Source organism: Trichoderma camerunense, assembly GCF_050948025.1.
Source record: "Trichoderma camerunense strain CBS 138272 chromosome Unknown V8C40scaffold_3, whole genome shotgun sequence".
NCBI lineage: Eukaryota > Fungi > Ascomycota > Sordariomycetes > Hypocreales > Hypocreaceae > Trichoderma > Trichoderma camerunense.
In genome coordinates, this window is record NW_028145367.1 from 1407864 (window position 1) to 1430441 (window position 22578).

At 52.2% G+C, this 22578-nt stretch overlaps 7 protein-coding genes across 7 annotated transcripts; 5 read left to right on the forward strand and 2 right to left on the reverse strand.

Moving 5' to 3' along the window:
* Nucleotides 1-141: 141 nt before the first annotated feature.
* On the forward strand, nucleotides 142-1427 carry V8C40DRAFT_235883 (coatomer subunit zeta). Its single transcript, XM_083213935.1, has 3 exons — nucleotides 142-370; nucleotides 468-708; nucleotides 762-1427. The coding sequence occupies exons 1-3, from the start codon at nucleotides 259-261 to the stop codon at nucleotides 1000-1002; spliced, it is 594 nt and encodes a 197-aa protein (XP_083077114.1). The 5' UTR covers nucleotides 142-258; the 3' UTR covers nucleotides 1003-1427.
* Nucleotides 1201-9740, reverse strand: V8C40DRAFT_273021 (uncharacterized protein; the record flags this gene model as incomplete). Its single annotated transcript, XM_083220426.1, has 8 exons — nucleotides 1201-2561; nucleotides 3204-4392; nucleotides 4472-5630; nucleotides 5757-5847; nucleotides 6376-6897; nucleotides 6959-8284; nucleotides 8351-9527; nucleotides 9585-9740. The coding sequence occupies 8 exons, from the start codon at nucleotides 9738-9740 to the stop codon at nucleotides 1201-1203; spliced, it is 6981 nt and encodes a 2326-aa protein (XP_083077115.1).
* Nucleotides 9741-11375: 1635 nt separating this feature from the next.
* Nucleotides 11376-14192, forward strand: V8C40DRAFT_235887 (kleisin alpha). Its single transcript, XM_083213936.1, has 2 exons — nucleotides 11376-12034; nucleotides 12098-14192. The coding sequence occupies exons 1-2, from the start codon at nucleotides 11771-11773 to the stop codon at nucleotides 13721-13723; spliced, it is 1890 nt and encodes a 629-aa protein (XP_083077116.1). The 5' UTR covers nucleotides 11376-11770; the 3' UTR covers nucleotides 13724-14192.
* Nucleotides 14193-14327: 135 nt separating this feature from the next.
* Nucleotides 14328-15129, forward strand: V8C40DRAFT_235888 (tubulin binding cofactor A). The gene is made up of 2 exons (XM_083213937.1): nucleotides 14328-14668; nucleotides 14742-15129. Exons 1-2 carry the CDS (start codon nucleotides 14489-14491, stop codon nucleotides 14916-14918), a joined length of 357 nt encoding a protein of 118 aa, XP_083077117.1. The 5' UTR covers nucleotides 14328-14488; the 3' UTR covers nucleotides 14919-15129.
* V8C40DRAFT_235890 (Tho complex subunit 7-domain-containing protein) lies at nucleotides 14966-16261 on the reverse strand. Its single transcript, XM_083213938.1, has one exon. It carries the CDS (start codon nucleotides 16179-16181, stop codon nucleotides 15138-15140), a length of 1044 nt encoding a protein of 347 aa, XP_083077118.1. The 5' UTR covers nucleotides 16182-16261; the 3' UTR covers nucleotides 14966-15137.
* Nucleotides 16262-16389: 128 nt separating this feature from the next.
* V8C40DRAFT_235893 (uncharacterized protein) lies at nucleotides 16390-18629 on the forward strand. Its single transcript, XM_083213939.1, has 6 exons — nucleotides 16390-16579; nucleotides 16635-16712; nucleotides 16765-17214; nucleotides 17275-17386; nucleotides 17431-17486; nucleotides 17595-18629. Exons 1-6 carry the CDS (start codon nucleotides 16531-16533, stop codon nucleotides 18125-18127), a joined length of 1278 nt encoding a protein of 425 aa, XP_083077119.1. The 5' UTR covers nucleotides 16390-16530; the 3' UTR covers nucleotides 18128-18629.
* A 410-nt stretch (nucleotides 18630-19039) lies between these two features.
* On the forward strand, nucleotides 19040-22282 carry V8C40DRAFT_235895 (tetratricopeptide repeat protein). Its single transcript, XM_083213940.1, has 6 exons — nucleotides 19040-20422; nucleotides 20681-20894; nucleotides 20985-21018; nucleotides 21079-21137; nucleotides 21477-21541; nucleotides 21821-22282. Exons 1-6 carry the CDS (start codon nucleotides 19728-19730, stop codon nucleotides 21864-21866), a joined length of 1113 nt encoding a protein of 370 aa, XP_083077120.1. The 5' UTR covers nucleotides 19040-19727; the 3' UTR covers nucleotides 21867-22282.
* The last annotated feature ends 296 nt before the right edge of the window (nucleotides 22283-22578 follow it).

Sequence of the window (22578 nt, forward strand, 5' to 3'; positions counted from 1 at the left end):
GAGGGGCAATTGCAAGGGCAGGGCGGTGGAGTCGCGTTTTCTGCCCAATTTCCCTTGCAAGACGCGTAAAGTGCTTTTTCCAGACGCGACTCTAGCGGCTGCACGCGTTAAGGGCCGGAGCGGCGAAAGGTTGAGCCGAGGCCTGCCGTTTTTGGAGGGGCTCGTTTTGGGGGGACACCTTTAGGTGAAGCCGTTGCGAGTCGGAGCTTGAACCTGGTATCGCTATCATCGCAGCATCACATCCGCCCAACCGCCAAGATGTCTCCTGGAATGACCCTTTTCGCCGTTCAGGCAATCCTCATCCTCGGCACTGAGGATGGCTCTAGGATATTCGCCAAGTACTTTTCTCCGCCTCACGCCGCTCCCTCTGGTACGCATACGCACCCGTAGATAATGAGCTGGACAGACAGCTTGCGCCCCGAGTATCTGTTGCGTGCGCAATTGCTAATGGCGATCTTGTTTGATAGGCAGCGCAAGCACATCGAGCCACCCATATACCGATCTGAAGGCGCAAAAGGCATTCGAGAAGGGCCTCATTGACAAGACTGCCAAGCAGACGGGCGACATCATCCTCTACGACAACCGGATTGTCCTGTACAAGATGGAGTCCGACGTCATGCTCTACGTGGTCGGTGCCGCCGACGAGAACGAGATTCTGCTCTACAACACTGTTCTGGCTCTTCGTGATTCTCTTCACCTCCTGTTTAAGTCGGTACTCTCCGTGCCTATCGCTGGAAACGTCTTACTAATGCCCAAGGCAGGCAATCTGTTGATAAGAGGACCATTGTCGAAAACTACGACCTCGTCTCGCTGGCCATTGATGAAATTGTCGACGACGGCATCATCCTGGAGACCGACCCTACCATCATCGTCCAGCGGGTCAGCCGTGCGCCCACCCAGGACGTTCCCCTGGGCCGCATCGATTTCAGCGAACAGGGTGTTAACAACCTGGCGCAGCTCGGCAAGTCGAAGCTCACAGATTGGCTTCGCCAGGGGCTGTAAATACAAGACCTGGGGAATTGGTTGGAGTTAATGTTGTTCACAGCGGTCTGTTGCACTAAAAGATTAACGTTTATAGTGAATTATTCCTTGTCTTTTTTCTTTATTCCTTGAAACGCGAGATCGGTTTATATACAGGGCAGGGGTATAACGAATCTATGCATCTTCCTCTTTTGGTTCTATTCCGGCATTGCCTCTCTCTCATGACCTAATCTCCGAAGCCGCCTTACGCAGGCGATTCATAACGGCAGCGGCAATATCCAGCTCGCCTTCTATGCCATCTACAAAAATCGTGTCTATGTTTCGTCGATCCAACTCCCGCAAAGCAGAGAATAGCCCCTGAGCTATCCTCTTGGTGTCTTGTCCCAGGTCTATGTCGAAAAGCTCGCCGATGACCTCTCCCTGGCTGTTCTTGAGGTCCCCCTTATATACTTGATATGCAGGGTTGAGATATTCGTCGTCGTGTGCGTCTGAGTCGATGGGGGCAGGTTGTAAAGCGCCACACTCAAGGCCCGCTCCCGACTTCCACCGCTGTGTCCGGATGACTCCTATTCTCTTTAATGAATGGCCGTTGGTTTTCTGCGCATTGCCATTCTCTGTAGCCCCAGTAACTCCAATATCGGACGGCAAAACGCCATCAAAGCCGCCCTTGTACGTAGACTCGTAGAGCACCACCCTTGCTTTGGGGCTGTAGTGCTTGTACTTCATTCCTGGTGCCCTCGGTGCTGCTTTTCCCTCCTCACTGTGATCCTTGTAGGCCTTGACTACGTTCTCCCAGCCAGGACAGCTCCGAAGCTCCTCCAAACCGATGCCTCCTGGACGCAGCACCACAGGAGGCTCACAAAGGCCGTCCACAACAGTGCTCTCAACACCTACCTGGCACGGACCTCCATCGAGAATAATTTCAATCCGTCCATCCAGATCATCCTTAACATGCTGCGCTGCCGTGGGTGACGGCTTGGTCGAGGCGTTTGCTGAAGGCGCAGCCAAAGGCACACCAGCAAGCTTAATGAGACTCAAAGCCAACGGCGACGACGGCATCCTGGCCCCAAAAGTGGTGAGTCCCGCAGTTACCTCCGGCGCCAGCTTCGAAGGCTGCGGATTAGGCAGCAGTATCGTCAAAGGCCCAGGCCAGAACCGGTCTATCAGCGTCCGATACCTGCTCGGAATCGCATCCTCGTCGTCCCTCTCTTTACCCAGCAGCTCACGCAGCATGTGCAGGTCCGCAACGTGCACAATCAGCGGGTTGTCCGACGGCCGGCCCTTTGCGGCGTAGATGCCCTTGACGGAGCCGCTGCGAGTCGCATCCGCGCCGAGGCCGTAGACCGTCTCCGTGGGGAAAGCTACGGGCGTGTCGCTGGTCTTGAGATAGTTTGCTGCCTGTTCCAGAGCCGCGACGGCATCTTTTGCTTCGGGCAAGATGCGCCATTCTTCGACCTTTGACGTTCCGGTGGAGGCTTCGAAACGGCCGAGCTGAGTGCCCTTGCCGGGAGAAACTTTTACTATTCTGGTTTCCATGGTGGCTATCATGCGAGTGTTTGCCAGGGTGCGAGAAAGTGACGCTGTTGAAGTTGTAAGTGCCCGAGGCAAGCCTCGGTGGTGAAGTTGACGTAGGGAAATTATGACGAAGGTGGCGGGGTAAAATATGAGATTTTGTCTGTGCACTTTGAGTCTCTGGCTGTGAGATGATATTTAGAATGAATAAGAAATTATGGTAGTTTCAGTTGGATATGTGAGTAGTTGAAAAGCTGTGAAGACTCATGAATTATATATTGTGCCGGTTTCGCCGTATGAAATGTAGGGTGGGCGGAAAATTTCATCTGGCGGCTTACACGTTGAATCAGACGTGCATTAGTAGCAATTCCGACGCCACTCCGAGGGCTGCTGAGCCACTTACATCTAACTACACTGTAGATGTCATTCACTGCAGCGTGAGTGGAAGACAAAAGCTTTAAAGAAAGAGAAAAAAACTTTTCAGTTCTCACTCGCGCAGTGACAATCCAAATGCTGTAGTTTTTGCTGTCTAACACTCTTTCTATAACTCTTTTTTGCCTTGTTGAGTGCACATATCTATCTATATACCGTATGTCATGACACAACACCGAGCGCTGTCAGCAAACTCAACACACTCAGCAAATCCACCTGAATCAACTGCCATACATCTGGCTCATATACTACAAATGACTCCTTTTTCTTTCTTCAACCTCTGACCAAACTCCTCGCTCTTCGCTTTTCATCTTCCGTCAGGACCCAGTCGATGCCGTCTTCTCCGTCCTGAGCAACTATCTCATCCCATTCCTCGTCTTCCATGTTCGCAACCATAAGCAGTTGTGTCACCCTGCTGAATACTTCCTTGACGCTATAGTTGCCTCGCGAGACCACGTCCACTATGGCGTTGAAATCCCTTTCCATGCGAATTGCACCGTATGCGCTCGTCTTTCCACCGTAGCCAAGAATCCTCTTCTCCAGAATTCGAGACAGGTAGCGCGCTGTCATGTCCATAAGGCTGCTGAATGTGCCCGGCGTCAGGAGTCGACCAATAGCCTTCATAAGTTGATCCCACCCGTGTTCGAAGCGACGTGAGACTTGGTCCAGCATAACTCCTTCTGCTTCGTCATTCTCCTGGGCAATTTCCGCCATGTCTTGCTCAGTCAGCGTGTAATCAGCGTCGCGGAATGTGTCGCTGAGAACCGGTCTTAGCCGTAGCTTGACCACTTGGTTAAATAAGACCTGAATTGCTTCATTAAGCAGTTCTGTTGTCTTTCCAATGAACGCCGTCTCCAGTGCGCGTAGTGCGCCCACGACAGCCACCACATCGCGTTCGAAAGGAAATGCCTGTTTCAGCTGGGCCTCGATTTCTTCTTTTTGTTGTGCTGGCCCATCCGGGGAGCCAATGCGGCCGTGGATGATTCTAACCAGATATTCGTTGGCCATGTCCAAGCTGTTGATGAGAACAATGAATTGTATAATCTTCTCCTCCGGCGGGAAACCTCCTTGTATAGCCGCCTTGGGGTAAGACTCATCACGCATCTTGCGCTGTATCATGCCCACAAAGTCGCCGGTAAGGACTCGACTGACCGATGGAACGACGGAAGTGACAACATCTTTCTGCGAGGTGGATAAACACCTCTGAAGCACGGCATTGACAATATACATAACATCATCAACCGCGAGGATTATGTAGGGAGTGTTGCCTTCTATTGGCCTATTAAGGCTCAAAGACAGGCCACTGGGGTACTCGTCCAGCTGGAACGCCTTTTCAACGGATCGACGGAAGAAAAAGGTCGACATGACATTGTAGGGTGATATTAGTTTGGAAGACACCTTGCCGTATAGTTTCGATTTGACAAGCAGCTCTGTAAGTCTCAGAGGCGCATCTTGATTCGTTGTGTCCTGTGCGAGAAACAAGTACTGTGGTTAGAGAGAGAGAGCGACTCAAGTAGAAGAACTAATATCTGCAGGTCGTACATACCATGGACTTTGTGGAAATAAATCGAGTGTAGAATGACCACTGCGCAAGCATGACGGAGATCTCATGCAGCAGACCGTCAACCTCTTTCATGTTGACTCCCTCATCCTCGCTGCTACGAGGGTTGTTGCCCATGCCTGACGCAGGCGAATTCATCCTGGGAATGCCTCCTCGAGGAGGCTGTGGTAAGAAGCTCTGAACCAGAAATGAGAAAGGATAGCTCTTGACGTCTGTCAGCTTCTTGTCGACTCCGCGCTCGTCGCCCCATGTGTCGAGAATGATGCCTCCCTGAACATCTGCCTCCATCTGGATGCGCTCGATAACGCGTACCATCTTCCCCGCGCCGTAGTGTCTCTCGACGAGCCCTCCGTGGCCCTCGACAATCTGTGCAATGTGCTGGAAGAGCCTCGTCAGGGAGTTGGCGTAGATAATGCCCTCCTTGCGATTCTGGCCCGCCATGCCGTCCTTGAGAGTGGCTCGAGCTGTACCCGCGACACCCTGGCACACGTATTTTCCGTAGACATCTAGCCCAACCTCGGCCCTCCCGATGAGAGGGAACAGCTTGAAGAACCTCGTCACCTTGGCGCCGTCGCCTTCAGACGCCGCCTTGTCAAACTCCCGCAAGAAGAGGCCGCACAGGCTCTCCTTGGCCGTCTCCAGCGTGACCCAGGGCGCATCAGGCACCTCGACGCTGGGCACAATGTTGGCGGCAAAGGCACCCTTGGTGATGGCCTCTGGGATCTTGCTTGCGCGGGCAATGTACGCCGCCGCCGCCTCCCAGTCCTGCGGCGCTCCCATGGATCCAACCACGCCATTGACGCACGCCTTGAGCTCGGCCACCTGCTCCACGACGCCCAGCGTGTCCTCCACGCGGCTCTTTTCCAGATCCAGCTCCTTGACCCTATTGCTGAGCCGCCCGGCCGTGTCTGCTGCCGTGGAGAGCATGTCGTTGCTGATGGATCGAGCCGCAATCACCTGAGCGCCCAGCCCGGCTCGCAGGAGGTCCAACCTGCCCAGATCCCGCGACAGGTCGGCCTGCGACTCGAGGAGCGCATCGAGCCTTGCGGTTATGGCTGCTTCGCGTTCGTGGAGGGCGGCGAGCGTTGCGCGTATCTCGGCCTCGGTGGTGGCATTTTGGACGGCTGACGCTGCTACAGCTTGGCTGCTGCCGCGAAGGACGCCGTTAGAGGCTGACATTGGCGCTGAGAACGAGTATCGAGGAGGCGCATAGCTGCCCCTGGCAAGCGTCTTCGAGGCGGATTAGAGTCGCTGCACCGCCCGAGGTCACCAGCTGGCGGATTGGGAGGTTGCAGTTACAGCTTGTTGGTGGTGTTCTGGTGACAGATAAGCTACTACTGGCGGTTGCACGATATGGGGGGCTGTGGTGGAGGGGCTAACTTGGGACTTCCAATTGCTTTTGCTGCTTCTGAGCTCGACGCTTGAAATTGATTGAAATTGACAGACAAAGCACTTATATTTAAATCGAAGAAATAAAACCTAGCGTCTTATATATAAAATCAGCTTTAATTCTCATCAATTGTGTCGTCTACTCTCAAGCAGCCTGAATTTGGAGGTCTCCGTGTCACCACCGCTTGGTTCCACTAAGACGAGTAACAACCAGACCAATACCAGTTCACATCCTTCAATTCTACTAAGGTATCAATGGATAGTTTAAGTAAATACTCCTCATTAATTATTTTCTGTGCCACCATTTATCGAAAGTCCAATGCGACAATGCTATGCAAGAAATACATATCTGCTAACTATGTATAGGTATATAGGGGATCTACTCTATTCCCCTTATAAGTCGCCTCTTGTCCTATATCACAATCCTCTTGAAGCCCCAACCTGTCCCTTTTTTAACTTCTCTTTTCCCATACCATGCACTCTTTTTTATACCGCTTGACTGTAGCCGCCGCCCAAACGCCGCCGCCCGTACTTCAGATACTTTCGTAATTCATCTGCCCAAAACACCGTGCTGCAAAGAATGACGAGCCGGAACAAATCACCCAGCCCAAGGGCCTCTGTCTGGAAAACCTCTTGAAGCCATGGAAGGTAGATGACAAGCAGTTGACCGACGATTGACAGAGAAACTGCCCAGTTAAACAAGTTATTCGAAAATAGCCCAACCTCGCCACGCAGCACAGATTTTGATTCAGAGCGGCAGCTAAGAGCGTTAAACATGTCGAAGAATACGAAACAAGTAAAGGTCATTGTAGTGTCCCGGCGGGTGACGACACCGTCAGCCATCTGTCGCCGGTACGTGAGCATGGTGCCAACCATGATGATGGCAGCTGAGGTTAAAACTCGCTGGATGAGTTTATTAGTGAGAACTGCATCATTGCGCTTTCTTGGTGGCCTGTTCATGACATCTGGGTCAACACTTTCGACGCCGAGAGACTGAGCAGGAGGACCATCCATAATAATATCTGCTTTCATGTTAGTCAAACACCTCCTTGATAAAGCGAGCAATTGAATGGGAAATCTTACTAATCCAGAGAATCTGCATGGCATTCAAGGGGCTCTTGAACCCGAAGCATGTGCAGACAAAAACCAAGGCCAAACTTGCCGCACTCGTGCTAAGCTGGAATGTGAGGAAGTTTTGAATGTTGTTGAATATACCCTTGCCTTCTTCAATGGCCCGTAAAATAGTAGAGAAATCATCGTCCGTCAAAATCATGTCCGCTGCCTCTTTGGCAACATCAGTTCCGTGACGTCCCATTGCAATACCAATGTCGGCTTTCTTGAGGGCAGGCGCATCGTTTACACCGTCGCCCGTCATTGCTACAATGTCTCCCCGGGATTGGAGAGCGCGAATAATCTTCATCTTGTGGTCCGGGTTAGTTCTGGCGAAAATAGTGGTGTGCTGCATCGCTTCGGCGAGATCCCCATCCGACATCCTGTCAATCTCGTCTCCTCTCAAAACAGCCTTGACTTCGTTCTGGCCCGGCAAATGAGCGCTAGGAATAGCGACATTCATTCCTAGCTGTCTACCAATCGCAAGCGCCGTAGTCTCTGCATCACCAGTAATCATGATGACTCTGACGCCGCCTCGCATCAGTCGTCGGATGGAGCGTTCTACGCCAGGCCTAGGGGGGTCCCTCATACCAACCAAGCCAGCAAATGCGAGTCCCTTGTAGGTGTCATCGGAGCCCAAGGGAATGACCGGACTAGACGCACCATCGCCAGGTGTGTTGCTTCGTGTGTCAGCTGCTGATGAGCGCGCTCTTGAGGACCTGGGCACTGGGCCACTAGCAAAAGCAAGCACTCGAAGTCCTTTGGACGCCATGGCATCGGCGGCTGCCAAAGCCTCTTGGCGTCGCGCATTGTCGAGTACAATCTCTCGTCCGTCTTTTTCCATATACGTGTCGCAAGCGGCGAGAACCTTCTCGATTGACCCCTTCATGTACGCATACTCTCTTTCGCTTCCAACAGTAACCCCCATCCACTTCCTCTCCGAGCTGAAGGGTACTTCTGTAATGCGAGGGCCCACGGAATCTCGTACATCGTGTTCCTTGAACTTGTCAAGCAAGTCGAGCATGGCGACATCCGTCGGTTGGCCAACCCAGCGAGTAAAAGTAGATGCCTCTTCACGACCCATTGTTGAGGACAAGACAGCACTCGTGGCACCGCTGCTCTCGGTGTAATTCTTGGATAATCGTGCATTGTTTGCAATGTTTCCGATTCGTAGGATATGTAGAGCTGCTGGCGTCGGTTTGAATTCTTCAACCTCGGCGTCTGAAGCTACGTTGAACGAGCCGTCCTCTCCAAAGCACCACATTTCAACAGTAGTCATATGATTAGTTGTCAGTGTGCCTATTTCCGCCGAAGTCAGCATACAGTGCAGCTAAAATTCACGAATGGCATGCAAAGAGTACTTACCGGTCTTGTCAGTGCACACTACATTGACAGAGCCAAGGGTTTCAACTTTGGGCATCCAGCGCACGATGGCATGATGCTTGGCCATCCGATGCACGCCAAGAGCCAGGGTGACGGTGACAATGATGGGCAATCCTTCTGGGATAGCTGCAACGGCCAAGGAAATAGAAATGGTAAATATTTCCAGCAATTTCTTCCCCTGCAGCCAGCCAACAAGCGAAATCAATCCGATGACGACAAACGATGCTTTGCTCAGCTGTGAGCCAAGCTCATCCATGGACAACTGCAAAGGTGACCTAGGGTTTTCCGTCCCAGAAACGCTTGAAGCAATCGATCCGAAATGAGTATTTCCGCCAGTTGCGAAAACAATTCCTTGGCCGTGTCCAGATTTTACCAGTGTGCCCATGTACGCAACGTTTTTAGCGGTGCTATCAAGCTCAGCAGCACTTGTGGGTGCTTCTGGGGCAAGGGATGACTGCTTGTGGAATTGATTGAAGCTTTGATTTAATCCGTGGTATTGCGATTCGGTTGTTATCCTTTTGGGTTTGGTTTCACCAGTGAGGTTAGAGACATCAATGGTCAGGTCGGCCGCATTGGTAACTCGAATCTCGGCCGGAATACGATCGCCAGTAGTAAATAAGACCAAGTCTCCTGGCACAAGCTGAGAAGCTGAGACTTTGAATGAAGTCGCATCCAGAATATCTTCGATTGGTGTGATTAAACCAGAGCTGTCGGCGGGGTCTTGAAGGCTGTTGACGTTGGGGGGCCAGCTGGGGGCTTTCGGTAGACTGGAAGACTTGCTCGGCGAGCCTCGTACAAGGTGTGCATGATTCGGTACTAGGTGGTTGAGAGCCTCGATAGATTTCTCCGATCGATACTCCTGGACGAACCCCACGGAAACGACAATGGTTACCGCCACGGTGATACTGATGGCATCATCCATGTTGCCCAAGAGCAGCGACATTCCCGCGGAAACTAGCAAGAGTACAATCAATGGCTCCTGGAATTGCTTCAAGAACCGGAGCCAAAGAGGTTCTGGTTCCTCGTGGGGTATCTCATTGGGTCCGTATTCGCTGAGTCGTTTCAAGGCTTCGTTGGGCGTGAGGCCGTAAGTAAGCGAGGTTCGTAGTTGCGCGGCGGCTTCGCTGGGGGTCATGGAGGAATACTCCTTGGCCACTCCCTTTCATCAAGTTAGCAATTTGCGCCTGTGTCAATGGATAAATATCTCTAGGCTTACCAGCGCATGCGCCGATGGTGTCCGGGCATGTCCTGGCCTTGAGTCTGATCTGCCCGGCCGCGACGAATCGCCCGCATCTCCGGTGATGATGGGCACGCCGGCTACTGGCAGCAGAGACTCATTGCCAGAGCCCTGCCCTGCCCACGGCAGCTGCATTTTGGGCTCTCGAGATGACGTCGAAGATGGAAAAGGGGGGCCCGGAGAGTCAACGCCAAGCTGATATCAAGGGCCAAGTATCATGGGGGAGGCAGAGATGGGTTGCGCAGAGTGTCGTCGGTCGCACATGCGTCGTCGAAATCGCAAGAGGGCGCTGCGTGGGTGATCCGGATCTTCGTCTTGCAGCGGCCACTGGCGGTCACGATCCTCATCCCCTGATGAAGAGGCCAACGTACAGACCGGTGAAGCATCAGCAATTGGGATCATGGAAATTGCATGGAAAGGTGGTCTTCCAAGGCTCCAGTGGAATGGATGCGCTAGCCTCGCCACTGGACTGGGGAACAAGGAGCGCTACAGGGGGGCTGCAGGTACTGGCGGCGCCAAGTAACGCTGTGGTTGGGCTTAGCGGCACCGCGGCTAAACTGGGTGGACAACGCGGCCTACATGGATCTTTTACAGGCCTTTGTAACCTTGAACTCTCCGACTTTGCGCCAGAAGTTAATATAGCCGGGCTACCTTGTACAGTACGCTTTCTCTTATACCGTTTACTTACAGTTACTCGTACATGACAGTTTCTGTTCAATTGATTTAGTAGATTGCCTACCTTAGTCATGTACTATATATAACGCTTCTTTGAGTCAATGTGTCCTTCCAACAACAATTCTCCGCTAGTCAAGTCTCCTGCTATGGAGAAGTTGGATATTAGATTAAGCCTATTCGAGGAGCTGGACCTGGAAGAACCCGCCGCTCTTTATGGAAATAGAATACCGGTAGTAACACCACTAGGGGTAACGAGAGATTTGTAGCATCAAAAAGTAGAGTCAGGCATGGCTGGGTAACATTATGCACACGGCTCTGTGGCTAAAGATAGATTACCCAATGCCTTAAGCGTGCAGACGTCCAGCTGCGGGTGCCGGAATACAAAACGGCATGTGCCAGAGATGGGATGTCGTGGCAGCAGTGATCTTAGAACGAGATGCAGGGAGCTACAGAAGGACTTTGAGGCTCTTGGCATCAGCAGACAAGCCCAGGTATGGCAGAATGGGCCTGCTTGGGACACTACACAGTATGGAAGTATATCAACAATGGCGGGTAGTGGTAAGACATTTGAAGAGGCACGTTATAGGAGGCATTGATGTAATACTCCGTCACACTAGCATGTGAATGAATGCCTAGGTAAGTAGGCCATTGGCTGATGTACGAGTATACGATGACGATGTCAGCATGCTTGCTTGATCGCCTGGAGCTCTCATAAGACGACGGAATGATGCCTACAAAATTGTTCCGTGAGTATATACGCCTTAAAATATGAAGTTAGAACTTTGCACACGATTTCAACACTGCTTGATATCTTCTACTCCTTGTACTACAGACAGAACTTTAAGCTACAAACGGACAACTTACGAGTACTACAAGCCCATCAAAAAGCAGCAAATTCACGGCCAAATCAGGCAAGCCATTGGCCCACCGACTTCCGACGGGCGGAAACCTCCACTCTAACGCCGGAAAAGTTAATGTTCCACCTCCGGACACCACCGAAAATGGAACAACAAGGTACGTGTACCAAGTACCAGCCACTCCTCCCAGCCACGCAATTTACGGTAGCTTGGCCGAAGCGTCTCCCCTCGCCAACCTGAGAGTTTCACACAACCCATTTGCTTTCCCTCGCCATTTTTGCACTTCCCATCGCCACCCCCGTCGCCTCGCCCTCGCCGCTCCGTTCTCGTGCGATTCAGCAGACTTGCCCTGGGCGACTGGATTTCTTTGACTTGATGAGTTTGCGCGGCTGCCATCGCGCGTGAGCCAGGCCCAAACACGGTTTAGGCGACTTGTTTATCCGCCAAAACACGCGCCCCTTGTTCCGTGTTTACTCACCTCCACTCTTGCTCCAAGCTCGTGTCCCTGCACCGTTTTCACTGGCTGAGCTGAGCTGAGCCTTTGCATATTCGCATTCACATTCACAACCTACTTCGACTTGCTCCAGCACAACCACCACCACTACCACCAGTGCGACTCCTTCGCGCACCACCATGTTCTACTCGGAGACGCTCCTCCAGAAGACCGGGCCGCTTGCCCGTGTCTGGCTGTCGGCCAACCTCGAGCGCAAGCTCTCCAAGAATCACATCCTGCAGTCCAATGTCACGGACAGTGTCGAGGCCATCATCACGCCGAACCAGGCGCCCATGGCCCTGCGTCTCAGCGGCCAGCTTCTGCTTGGTGTCGTCAGGATATACCAGCGCAAAACGCGATACTTGCTGGATGATTGTAATGAAGCTATGATGAAGATCAAAATGGTGGGTGACTTTTGTTTTCTTTCACTGTTACAGTTACATGTCTTGCTAACAATTACTTGCTAGGCTTTCCGATCTAGTGGAAACAACGATCTCGCTGCCAACCTGCAGGTTACCAACCGCGAGGCCTTGCTTCTGCCGGATCGCATCACGCCGTACGACAACCTCGAATTGCCTCCCCCGCCTGATGCTTCCTGGCTACTGTCGCAAGTCGAGGATGTGTCATCTACGCAGGTCGGTAGGAAGGGACGCGTCAGCAACACTCGAGACATCAATTTGCAGGAGGATTTCGACAACAGCCAGTATCTTCAGGGCGGCATGACGCTGGATGAGGATGCGCTTGCGCCCATGGATGACCTTGAGCTCGAGCTCGACTTTGGTCTCGACATGGATGGTGGTCCCAGCCACAGCATTGAAATGGGTCGAGATGCTCCCGCTGCCCGATCAATCGAAGATGATGTGTTCAGCGAGCTTGACATCATGCCCCGATCCAAGGACGGCGCCGGTCCCGAGGACTCTCGCATGGATATGGACGGCGGTGTCAGGATCGCAGATGATGAGGGCGATATCCAGATGGGTGATGATGATTTCCAGTTCAACCCCGACGATCAATCCGCCGTCCCTGGCCTGGCTGCTCTCGACATCAACCGAGAGAGAATTTCAGAGTCTCCTCTGTCAGACATTGATGATCAGTTTGCCAAGGAGATTGAAGAGGAGTATTCTCGCCACGGCCACACAGATCTTTACGAACCCCAAGACGACGCGGAAGATTCCCCCGTTAAGCGACCTACACAACGCGCTAGAAAGCAGCGCGTCATGATGCCGGATGAGGAAATTGCACTGTCCAGCACTCACATCAAGCAGCAGCAGGCGCACAGAGAAAACATTACCAAGCCAGCTACATACCTCCCTCGCGATCCTTTACTTCTGGCTCTCGCAGAAATGCAGAAGACGGGCGGCTTTGTATCTTCCATCATGATGGAAGGTCGAAGCACGGGATGGGCACCTGAACTTCGTGGTATGCTGTCATTGGACATGGTGCGTGGTGCGAACGACCTGAAGCGCAAGCGCGACTCTGGCGTTGCCGATGTGGAGAGCGAGCTGGGTATCAAGTCTCCTCGTCTGGAACTGGGAGATGATACCGATTTCACTCTCGACGGAAACGCCTTCGGAAACCAGAGCGTGGGAGCTGACGGCACCATTCTCGAAATTCCCGCTGACGAAAGCGCGGCTCACTTCGACGATGATGATGCCCATGGAGGCGACAGAAGCAGCCCTATGCCTGCGTTCGAAGACACGACCTTGCCCCTCGTTCACCCTGCCGACAGCGGCCCCGTCTCTGTTGGAACCAAGCATGCTGTTCACATCCTGCGAGACCTGTTTGGCCCCGAGGCCGCCAACGATGCCGACAAGAGGAAGAAGTCGGCGGTTGTCTTCCAAAACCTGCTGCCTGAGAAGCAGACCACCAAAGCTGAAGCTACCAAGATGTTCTTTGAATGTCTGGTCCTTGCAACCAAGGACGCCATCAAGGTTGAACAGAGCTCCGGTCTCGGCGACCCTATCAAAGTACGAGGAAAGCGAGGCCTTTGGGGTGCCTGGGCCGAGCGGGAAGCTGGCGGCGAGATTTCGAACCAAGACCAACCTGAGTCCGTTGCTCCCGTGAGCGTTGCGGCAGTTGCTGTCGAAGCATAGTCTGCTTAACAATCACTGGAGAAAATGACAAAAATTTTGTGCATGTAAAAAAAACTACAATGCTGTGCATCTTGGGCAACTGGTCTTTTTTGTTTTTGTTCGAATCGCCCACGGCGGAGTTGCAGGCGTTTGGGAGATACCATGTAACCTTGGAGGTTCTCTGCTCTGGATAAAGGAAGGAGGGGAAAATGACAATTCGAGCCTTGGATGTCGAAACAGGACAACTTTTTTCTTCTTTATTCTGTGTGTTGATTAGCTGTTTAGAAAAGGTGTTTGGGAGGATTGGTTATTATTCAAGGAAGTCATCAATGTGATGTATGAGCTTGCCGTGAAGACGGTCTTTGGAGGAATTACAGTGCTTTGAATGCGGTTGCTTATGATTTGACGTTGTCTACTTTGAAAGAATAAAAGTAGTATTGAATATGTAGTGATGCCCAGTTGTGGCAATTCAACGTGCTACTTATACAAATGTCTGTTCTAATCGACAAAGTGAAGTTTTTGGTGATGGGCTATGATATGATAGCTGAGCTGCCCCGCCATGGATCCAGGAACCCCACGCAGGGATGCAAACCGTCTACCTACTAGGCACCTGCTTTACCGCAGTCTTGCAACAGGCAACCCAGATTATCCCAGACAACAAACTCTTCGCTGTCGAACTATAAAGCTCAGGTCCGCTGTATCTTTGCTTCTTTTCCTCAGATCATCGCCTCCCGACCTCGATCGCCTCCCCCCTTTCCCGACTCTCTCCAAAGAAGCAATCCCAAAATGCCTTCTCCGTCTCCTCTGGTCATCGCGACGGGCGCCGTCAACCGCCTCCTGAAGGAAGAAGCATCATATCACAACGAGCTGCTGGCACAAGAGGCTGAAGCAAAAGCCCAAGAGGAAAAGATTAAGAGCGGGCAGGACGACGAAGACGGCAATGCGACGTACATCTTGAAGCAGCACGTATGTACAAAATCTCTATACGATGGATTCTGGTAGCAAGATTGAGGGAGCTAACGTGTTTTCTTTCTTTTAGAAAATGGTTGTCGAGCAGACGAGAGCCGTGTTCAAGCCGTTGAGAGACCGAATCAACCAGGCTGTCGAGAAGCTGGAGGATCTTGTCGCGTCTGAAGAAAAGACTGGGAATGCATCGGCTGAGGAATTGGCGAATGCAAAGGCGGCGCTGGAGAAGGCCAAGACGGAGGAGATTTAAAGGGAGATGGATGATTGGGGAGAAAAGAGACAGACAAAAGAGTTTGCGTACGATATAATACACATGATACACAATAATACACAGCGGTGGTCCACATCACCGGATACCCAACAATGTTATTCCATCCCTTTGGGGGGATTTCAATTCGGGTATCCTAATTGTACAACGATCCTATCCATCGTTTTTTAAATAAAAGCAATGCTATGCAGACAGCCCAATCTAATTGTCAACCTCCATCTTGTCATCATTTCTCGCGCCCAATTTGTCGTCGTCTTCGTCTTCCTCGCCCTCTTCCTCATCCCTTTCGATCCGTGAATCGTCCATTTCAACGTCTTCTCCAGTCTCTGTGCCCGAATCGTCATCTCGTAGCGGAGGTTGTGACAATTCTCTCGTAGACGCCCTGCTCCCTATCCTCGAGGTTGTTCCGGCGTCTGTAGATAGAAGCTGCAGTCGATCTGGCCGGGGGGAGCCTGCTGACGGCGTCGGACCATCCACCGATATTGCTGGTTGAGGTGTCTCTTGCAGTGTTCCGTCGCCATCTGGACGTGGTGTCCCAGTATTGCTTGGCTCAATACCGGGTGTTTGGCCACCACGCTGTTCCTCCACTTCCTCCTCTCCGCCTTCGTTCATGCCTTCTCTCCTGTCTACTTCTTCCTTTTCGTCTCTGATCTGCCGTCTTAGCAGCATGCCCTCTTCCATGATTCTGTTGAACTGATCTCTCCGCTCTTTCCATGTTCCGCTGTACGTTTCGCTTTCCCGCTCCAGCTCCTTGCATTCCTCTTCTAGCTTCTCCAGAGCAGCAAACTGGTCTTCGCGTGGTCGTAGCAGGCGGTTAGATAATATCTTCTCCGCCAGCTCGTCAAACTTCTTCCGTCGTGCCAGAGTTGCCTTTGCGTCTTCCAACTGCTCTCGTAGACGCGCATTGTTTTCTCGGGCGGCCTGGCATTCTGCAAGGATGCGCTGCTTGTCTGCTTCATATCGCTCTCGCTCTCGCTCGTTTGCATCATGGAGAAATTGGAAGCGAGCAATGCTGCTGTCAAAGGCGGCGAAATCGAACGTTAGGTCTTCCTGTAGCTGAGCACTGCTCGAGGTCTGGCCTCCGTTTTGACTTGCGGTGTCGGATTGGATAGCGCTAGAGACAATCGCAGAGATAGAAGACAATCGTTTGGTGATGCGTTTAAAGGGCTTTTCCTCCACGTTGAGAAGCCGGCTCTTGTGAAGCTCCGATTCGCCCCTTTCGTCCAGCAGCTCCCAAGAAGCCATGGCTAGGATGTGTCGAGATTGGAATATGGTTGGGCGATAATGAATTGTCGATAGCGAGGGTAATTTTTGCTTGGACAATCCGTAAAGTGATGAATGGCTGGCTTGTTACTCAGCCTCGCACTGCAAAGACGTGAGCGCGTTGATGACTAATCTTGCTCGCCACTTTTCCAGGCTAATCTGCCCACAGGCAACTCGGTAGCCTTGCATTTCCTTGATCCAACATAATTTCACCTGCTTCTTGTTTGAGCTGCACATCACTGTCAAAACATACGAAAATCCAGTGCATTCCCTCAAAGTCTTTACACTGAATCACGCACACAGCTCGCGACCCAAATCTTCCATCTCCAACATGTCGGAAGAGGACAAGGAGCTTCTGGCGCGCATCGGCCAGCTCGCTGGTAAGACCATCAGCTGTCCCGCGATGACTTCATAGTGCTCACTATCTTATTCTAGGCCAAATCAACCGACACAAGAACCAGCAAGCCGGCTACCAGTCTGTGCCATCATCGCATCACCCACATCGCCATCGAGGTTCGTATAGTCTCAACGTGTTCGGATGATGATGAAACTGACGCCGCCAAAGGAAATGTCTATCGCCAAGCAGGCGCACCGTATCCCAGCAGAGGGTATAGCAGCCGACCAGCCGCCACCCACCGCCACAGGACTCTGCATCTTAACGCTTCAGGATCTGCCTCCGGATCAGCTTCCAGCTCGGCCGCGCCCAGTCCCGCTCCTACAACCTCGGGCTGGGTATCCAAAAACGACCGCCACCGCCAACTCATAAACGCCAACATATACGAGAAGGATAGCCAAAATCGGGCCAAAGCTATCGAAGAGACGCGACAGCGTAGCCTTAAGGAACGACGCCTTCGAGAAAAGAAACGATTTGGCGACTTCCTTCGCCATCAAGCCGGGGTTGCTGGGGTTGCGGGTACGAGCATGAGCGCTAACTCGACAGGATTGAATGAAATCTCGGTCAACGGCATTCGCTTCCGCGTTCTAGACGGAGGAAAGAAGCTTGTCAAATCTCCTGGTGAGTCATACGTCACTGTCTGTCATTTTCTTCTCACTGTTACTCACGAAAGACTTTCAGACGATCCCGCCTCCCCTGCCATGACGCCAAAATTGACTGTCATTGCTGGCGTCAAGTTCCATCGTACCAAGACCGGAAACCTTGTAGCACAGAGGATAGTTAGAGACCATCGGTATGTTCAACTCCCAGGGATGATCGTGGCGCTAACGTACGCAGTCGATCCGGTGCGGTTAAAAAACTCGATCAACGGTGCAAAATCTTTTCCACGACCGGTAATTGTTATTTTTTTCTTACACCTGCGGCGACGAAACATCCTACAGTTCTACGAGACAGTGGCATAGATGGGAGGGAGCTAACCACTAACTTGTCTTTTCTTTTAGGTTCCTGTCCGAAAGGCCCAAGCTGCCGATACATTCACGACCCTGACAAGGTGGCCCTCTGCAAAGATTTCTTGAAAGACGGCAAGTGTCCCAATGGCGAGGCATGCGACCTCTCCCATGAGCTTACTCCAGAACGTGTCCCGAACTGCTTGCACTATGCCAAGGGACAATGCTCCCGGCCTGACTGTCCCTTTACTCACTCCAAAGCCTCCCCAAGTGCCCCCGTGTGCGCGGCATTTGGATTCTGCGGTTACTGTGACAAAGGTGCAGATTGCACCGATCGCCACGTCTTTGAATGCCCAGACTTCAGCAACACCGGTATCTGTAAAACCAGGGGATGTAAGCTGCTCCATCGTGAGAGGGCAAGCGTCCTCCGCAACCAGGCCAAGCAGCGCGACGAGGCAGAGGACGTCTCGAGCGAAGATGAATCGGTTGATTCAGACGACGTCGACTCGGACGAAGTGGCCGAGTTTCTCGGGGCCGACGATGATGACTCTGACTTTGAGAACCCAAAGGACTATCTCCCCCTTTAGCCGAGTCAAGCAGCCACCGCCCGTAGACTGGTCGAGACGAATCCGATCCAACGCGCAGTCTCATAATCTCTTTCTTTTTTGGAGATTCGAGATGATGTGCCCTTTCTTGATTTATTTAGCATGCGATAGGCTCCGTCTTCTGTTTTCTTCTATAGTACCGACGAGGCAACCATGGCATTGATGAGGTTTCTCTCTTTTCTTGTTTTATTTCTACTACCAAGGGATGGATTTTATACCAAGATACCCTGCTACGCAGCACTTTTGATATCAATCATTTGCCTAGGGTGCAAAGAGAAAGAAAGAAAGAAAGAAAGAAAGATGATTTGCAGTGCGGAAGAACGAGACAGAATAGATGAAGAGAGGAAGAGAGAAAGAAGTCTCTTTGTTAGGAAAACAGCAACATGTTGGTAACAAATAATAATAAGGACAGAAAGAAATAAGAGAAGAATTAAATAATGTCAATGAACTGATGTATTAATTGTTCAACATGTGTAAAACCTCCCCCCTGTCCCTTTGTTCTCTCGAACATTAACTCCTAAAATGAAGGCCCGGCCGCTGGGCTGGTGCTTATTTCTTATTTCCTCCCCTAACCGACCACCGTTGGCTTACCGCGCTTTAGCGAAGGCGGCCTGCTAGAGAGATTCGCTGATCGGCGCCCACAGCGGCCAGATGGAGCCCCGAGCGCCTCCCCTAAAATGATCAAGACATCAAATCCTATCAAGATAGTTTGGGAGGCCCTTGTCTGGTTTCATGGATCGATTATATGAAAAAAAATACGCCAATATTAACCTTGAACCTATTTTAGCTGGCTTCCTTCCCCCCCCCTGGTTCGGTGCTATTAGAATACGATGGAGTTTATTTTGCCAAGGGCGACTGGAGACTTCTAATCCCAAGAAAGATTGACTCCATAATGCCAGATTGGGGGGTAATTCTATTTCTTTGGCGGTTCCTAGGCCAAGTTTCAAAAGGGACGGCGCCTGGCCCTTTTCTCTCTTCTCCCCAATTGAACTGTCTGTCCAGTGCTCTTTTGTACTGTAACCTTAAACCCATCATCAGAAGCGCCGAATCCTTTTGCCGCGCGTCAAATTCAAGCACGGGGAAATCCCATTGTCACTGTTGGTTTGCGACAATCAAGCAAATTCGGGCCTCCTTTTTTTTCCCCAATTGCTCTTTGAGAAAGAATCCCGAGGCGGGCCTTTTGTTTGCACTGCACAAAAGCATTCGATCGTGTCAGTCAGTGCTACAAAAAGGAACTGACACTGACACCGACACTGACACTGACACTGACTAACCAACATCAGCCTGGCTTCTCTGCCTCAGCCACTGGCTGACTGCCTCACTGACCCTGAACCTGCGCCTGCGTGCCTTCGCCATCATTCGACGTAGAGCAGCAGCATATTCTATTTTTGGGTGACAGACCGGGGGGGGGCTTGGACATTTCATGATCAGCATCACTGCGGCGTTACCATTGCGAGATATAGAAGGGCCTTTGCTGTGCTGCTTTTTCCTTTGTGCTGGACTAGAAGGACAATCACCAGAGGACAGACATACAGCTCTTCACTTACAGAACACCAAAAACTACTAAAGCACTCTTGCAATCATGGGGCTCCGGGATGCGCTACGGAAGAAGGATGCTATAGAGCATGATCAGGGCCCAGACATCACTTTTGTTCGCTCCGATACCGTCTCTCGGCAGGTGATTATGGCGTCGGACGAGGGAGGCCACAACAACGACGGCTTGCTGTCGCCCACGTCGACAAGCGGAGAGCACCGAAAGTCGAGACGGAGCTTCGACTTCTTCCACTCAGACCAGTCGCGGAGCGCCTCTACCTCGCCATCAGGGTCCAACAAGAAGGAGAGCGCGGCAAGACGCCTGTCGCACAGGCTGCATCTAAGTCGGCCGCCCGAGACCTCTGACCATGTGCCGCAGAACCTACCGGAGATTGTGGTCCCAGCAGCCGACGTGCAGGATAAAGATGCCGCAGAGCTGCAGTGGGAGAAGCGGGCAACCATGCTAGCCGGGCAGAACGACCTCGCCAGGAGTCGCCCGTCGTCGAGAGATGCCTCAGACGGCATGGCCCAGATGAGTCTAGACGCCTCTGCCTCTCGCAGCCGAAGCCCCTCGGCCAACTCGGGGCCTGTTTCGTCCAAGGAAATCGATGCCGACATCCAAGAGGCGATTCGACTGCATGAGGAGGGGAATTATGCGGAAGCGACCAAGATGTTCGGGCGCCTTGCAGACGAGAACGGCGCCAACAATCCCCTCAGCCAGGTTCTCTATGGACTGGCACTCAGGTGAGTGCTACCATGGGCCGGATCCCAATTAGCCATTTCATTTCCATTCTGCGGTGGCGATGCGCTGCTGCCGGTGAATCCTGAGAGACGGAGAGAGAGCTCCAGCTCCCCCTCATTGATTGTCTCGATTTCCCCTTGAGCGCGCCCTCACATATCACATCACATCATTTGATTTTACGTGACATGGCCATCATATGATTAGCAGGCGATTAAAAAAGAGAGCATCCGGACTAATACAGCCTTGCTTTCTTCCAATAGGCACGGCTGGGGTTGCACGCCAGATACTGCACGAGCAGTCCACTATCTAACGGCAGCGGCCTCTAACGCTGCGTCGGTTGAGCAATTGGCCATCCAGGCCGGCCTCAAGAAGGGAGGAGCTGCAAAGGGAGAGCTAGTCCTGGCCATATTCGAATTGGCCAACTGTTTCCGCCACGGCTGGGGCATCGACAAGGACCCAGTCGCTGCAAAGCAGGTATGCATATTGCCTTTTCGATATCAGGGGTTGACTGGTCCGCTGCTGGGCCTTGCTGATTAGATACTGACCACTGCTCAAAACGAATAGTACTATGAGACAGCGGCAAACTTGGGCGACACTGGTGAGTTGCAGATGCAGCCCTGTATACAAAAAGCTCCGGGATGCTGACGAGTGAACAAAGATGCCATGAACGAGGTTGCCTGGTGCTACCTAGAAGGCTACGGCTGTAAAAAGGACAAGGTACGTCGACGATTAGTCAAAATATCGATGACATAACTTGCCTCTTGCTCTTGCAATCCGACTCATGGCACAGAGGAGAGCCAAGCCTCATCAACCAAGGCACCACAAGCTGTGGCTTGCCAGTCGTGGCCAGTCTGGCTGACAAAGGCGAGGTTGATGCCCAACGTCTCACCAGACCCCAGAGTTGGGCGTCGATGAGGAATGAGCGGGCACGCGAAGGCGCAAAGTTGCGCATGTCCAATGGAAAATGGCACGGGCAGAGTGGCCGCTTTTTCCCCTCCCCGCAGACTCCGATCCGTTACATGAGGCTGATGTTTGACCCCTTATTTGGGAGTACAGTTTGCTGCAGCCCAGTATTATCGACGGGCTGAGAAGGGTGGCAACAAGACACTAGGAAATACATGGTAAGTCACCAAAACGCATCCATACTTGCTCGTCGTGTCAGCTGTGGGCGTCCTTGTGTGTGCTGTGATGCATCACTCCCGAGTGGCCGGGCCTCGCTTGCGACCCATCCGTGCAGCTTGATCACACTCTTCCTCCTGAAGGAGGCTATGTATGGCTGCGACGGTTTGTGGTCTCATGATAGTGGCCAGGAGCCCCGGAGGATTGTGATGTGCTACACTGTCCAGCCCCAATGACAAGACGAGGGCTTTGAGAGGCGTCGATAGCTGACGGTTTTGCAGGATATGGAAGGAAAAGTATAACCCAGAAAACCGCAAGAAAAAATAGGGGGTCACAGGTAGGCAGATCTCCTTGACTCAATGAGGGCTCAGTAGTGCCTCCCGGCTCTAGGCCCTCTCTTTCTCTCTGCGTGTTTCCTCTCTTATTCAGCGGTCATTATTGGATATCCAAGGGGACGGGGCATTTTTCTTCCCACTGCCGCATTGCGTGTCCCTCTTGTGGCTTTAAACAGCAAGTAAGAACGCTCCATTGTGACCCATCCTGCGTCCTGCGGTTCACATTTGCGGGGTGCTGCTGTTGTACCACTCGGAGGCACGGACGCGGCATACTGTAGTCTAGGCGTTGTGGACGGCTCATGTAGCAGGCGATTGCGGCATGTATGTTTTGTCTGTATGTACGGAATAGCATGTGTATGTGAACTGCGAGAGTCTCAAGATGTATGGCTGTGAGGCCACAGCATTCTGTTCGTCCGTGTGTGTAGCGTGTGCTGTATGCGGCCACTGAAGGAGCAACAGCCAAACAAACCAGCTGCTGTGCTCATTTCCAGAGACTCACTAACATGGAAAGGGAAAAGAAAGGACCACAGAGGCAGCTGCAGCTGTAACCCGGAGATTTGGAGCAAATGGGAGCGCGGGTCTGGCGATGCCTCTGTGCGGGCGGCTGTTTTACCAGCTTTGCCCTAGCTGGGGGATCGTTTTTGATGCCTGATTGCGCATGTCGGTACGAGTAGGTGGTCCGGATGCATGTGCGTGCGCACGTA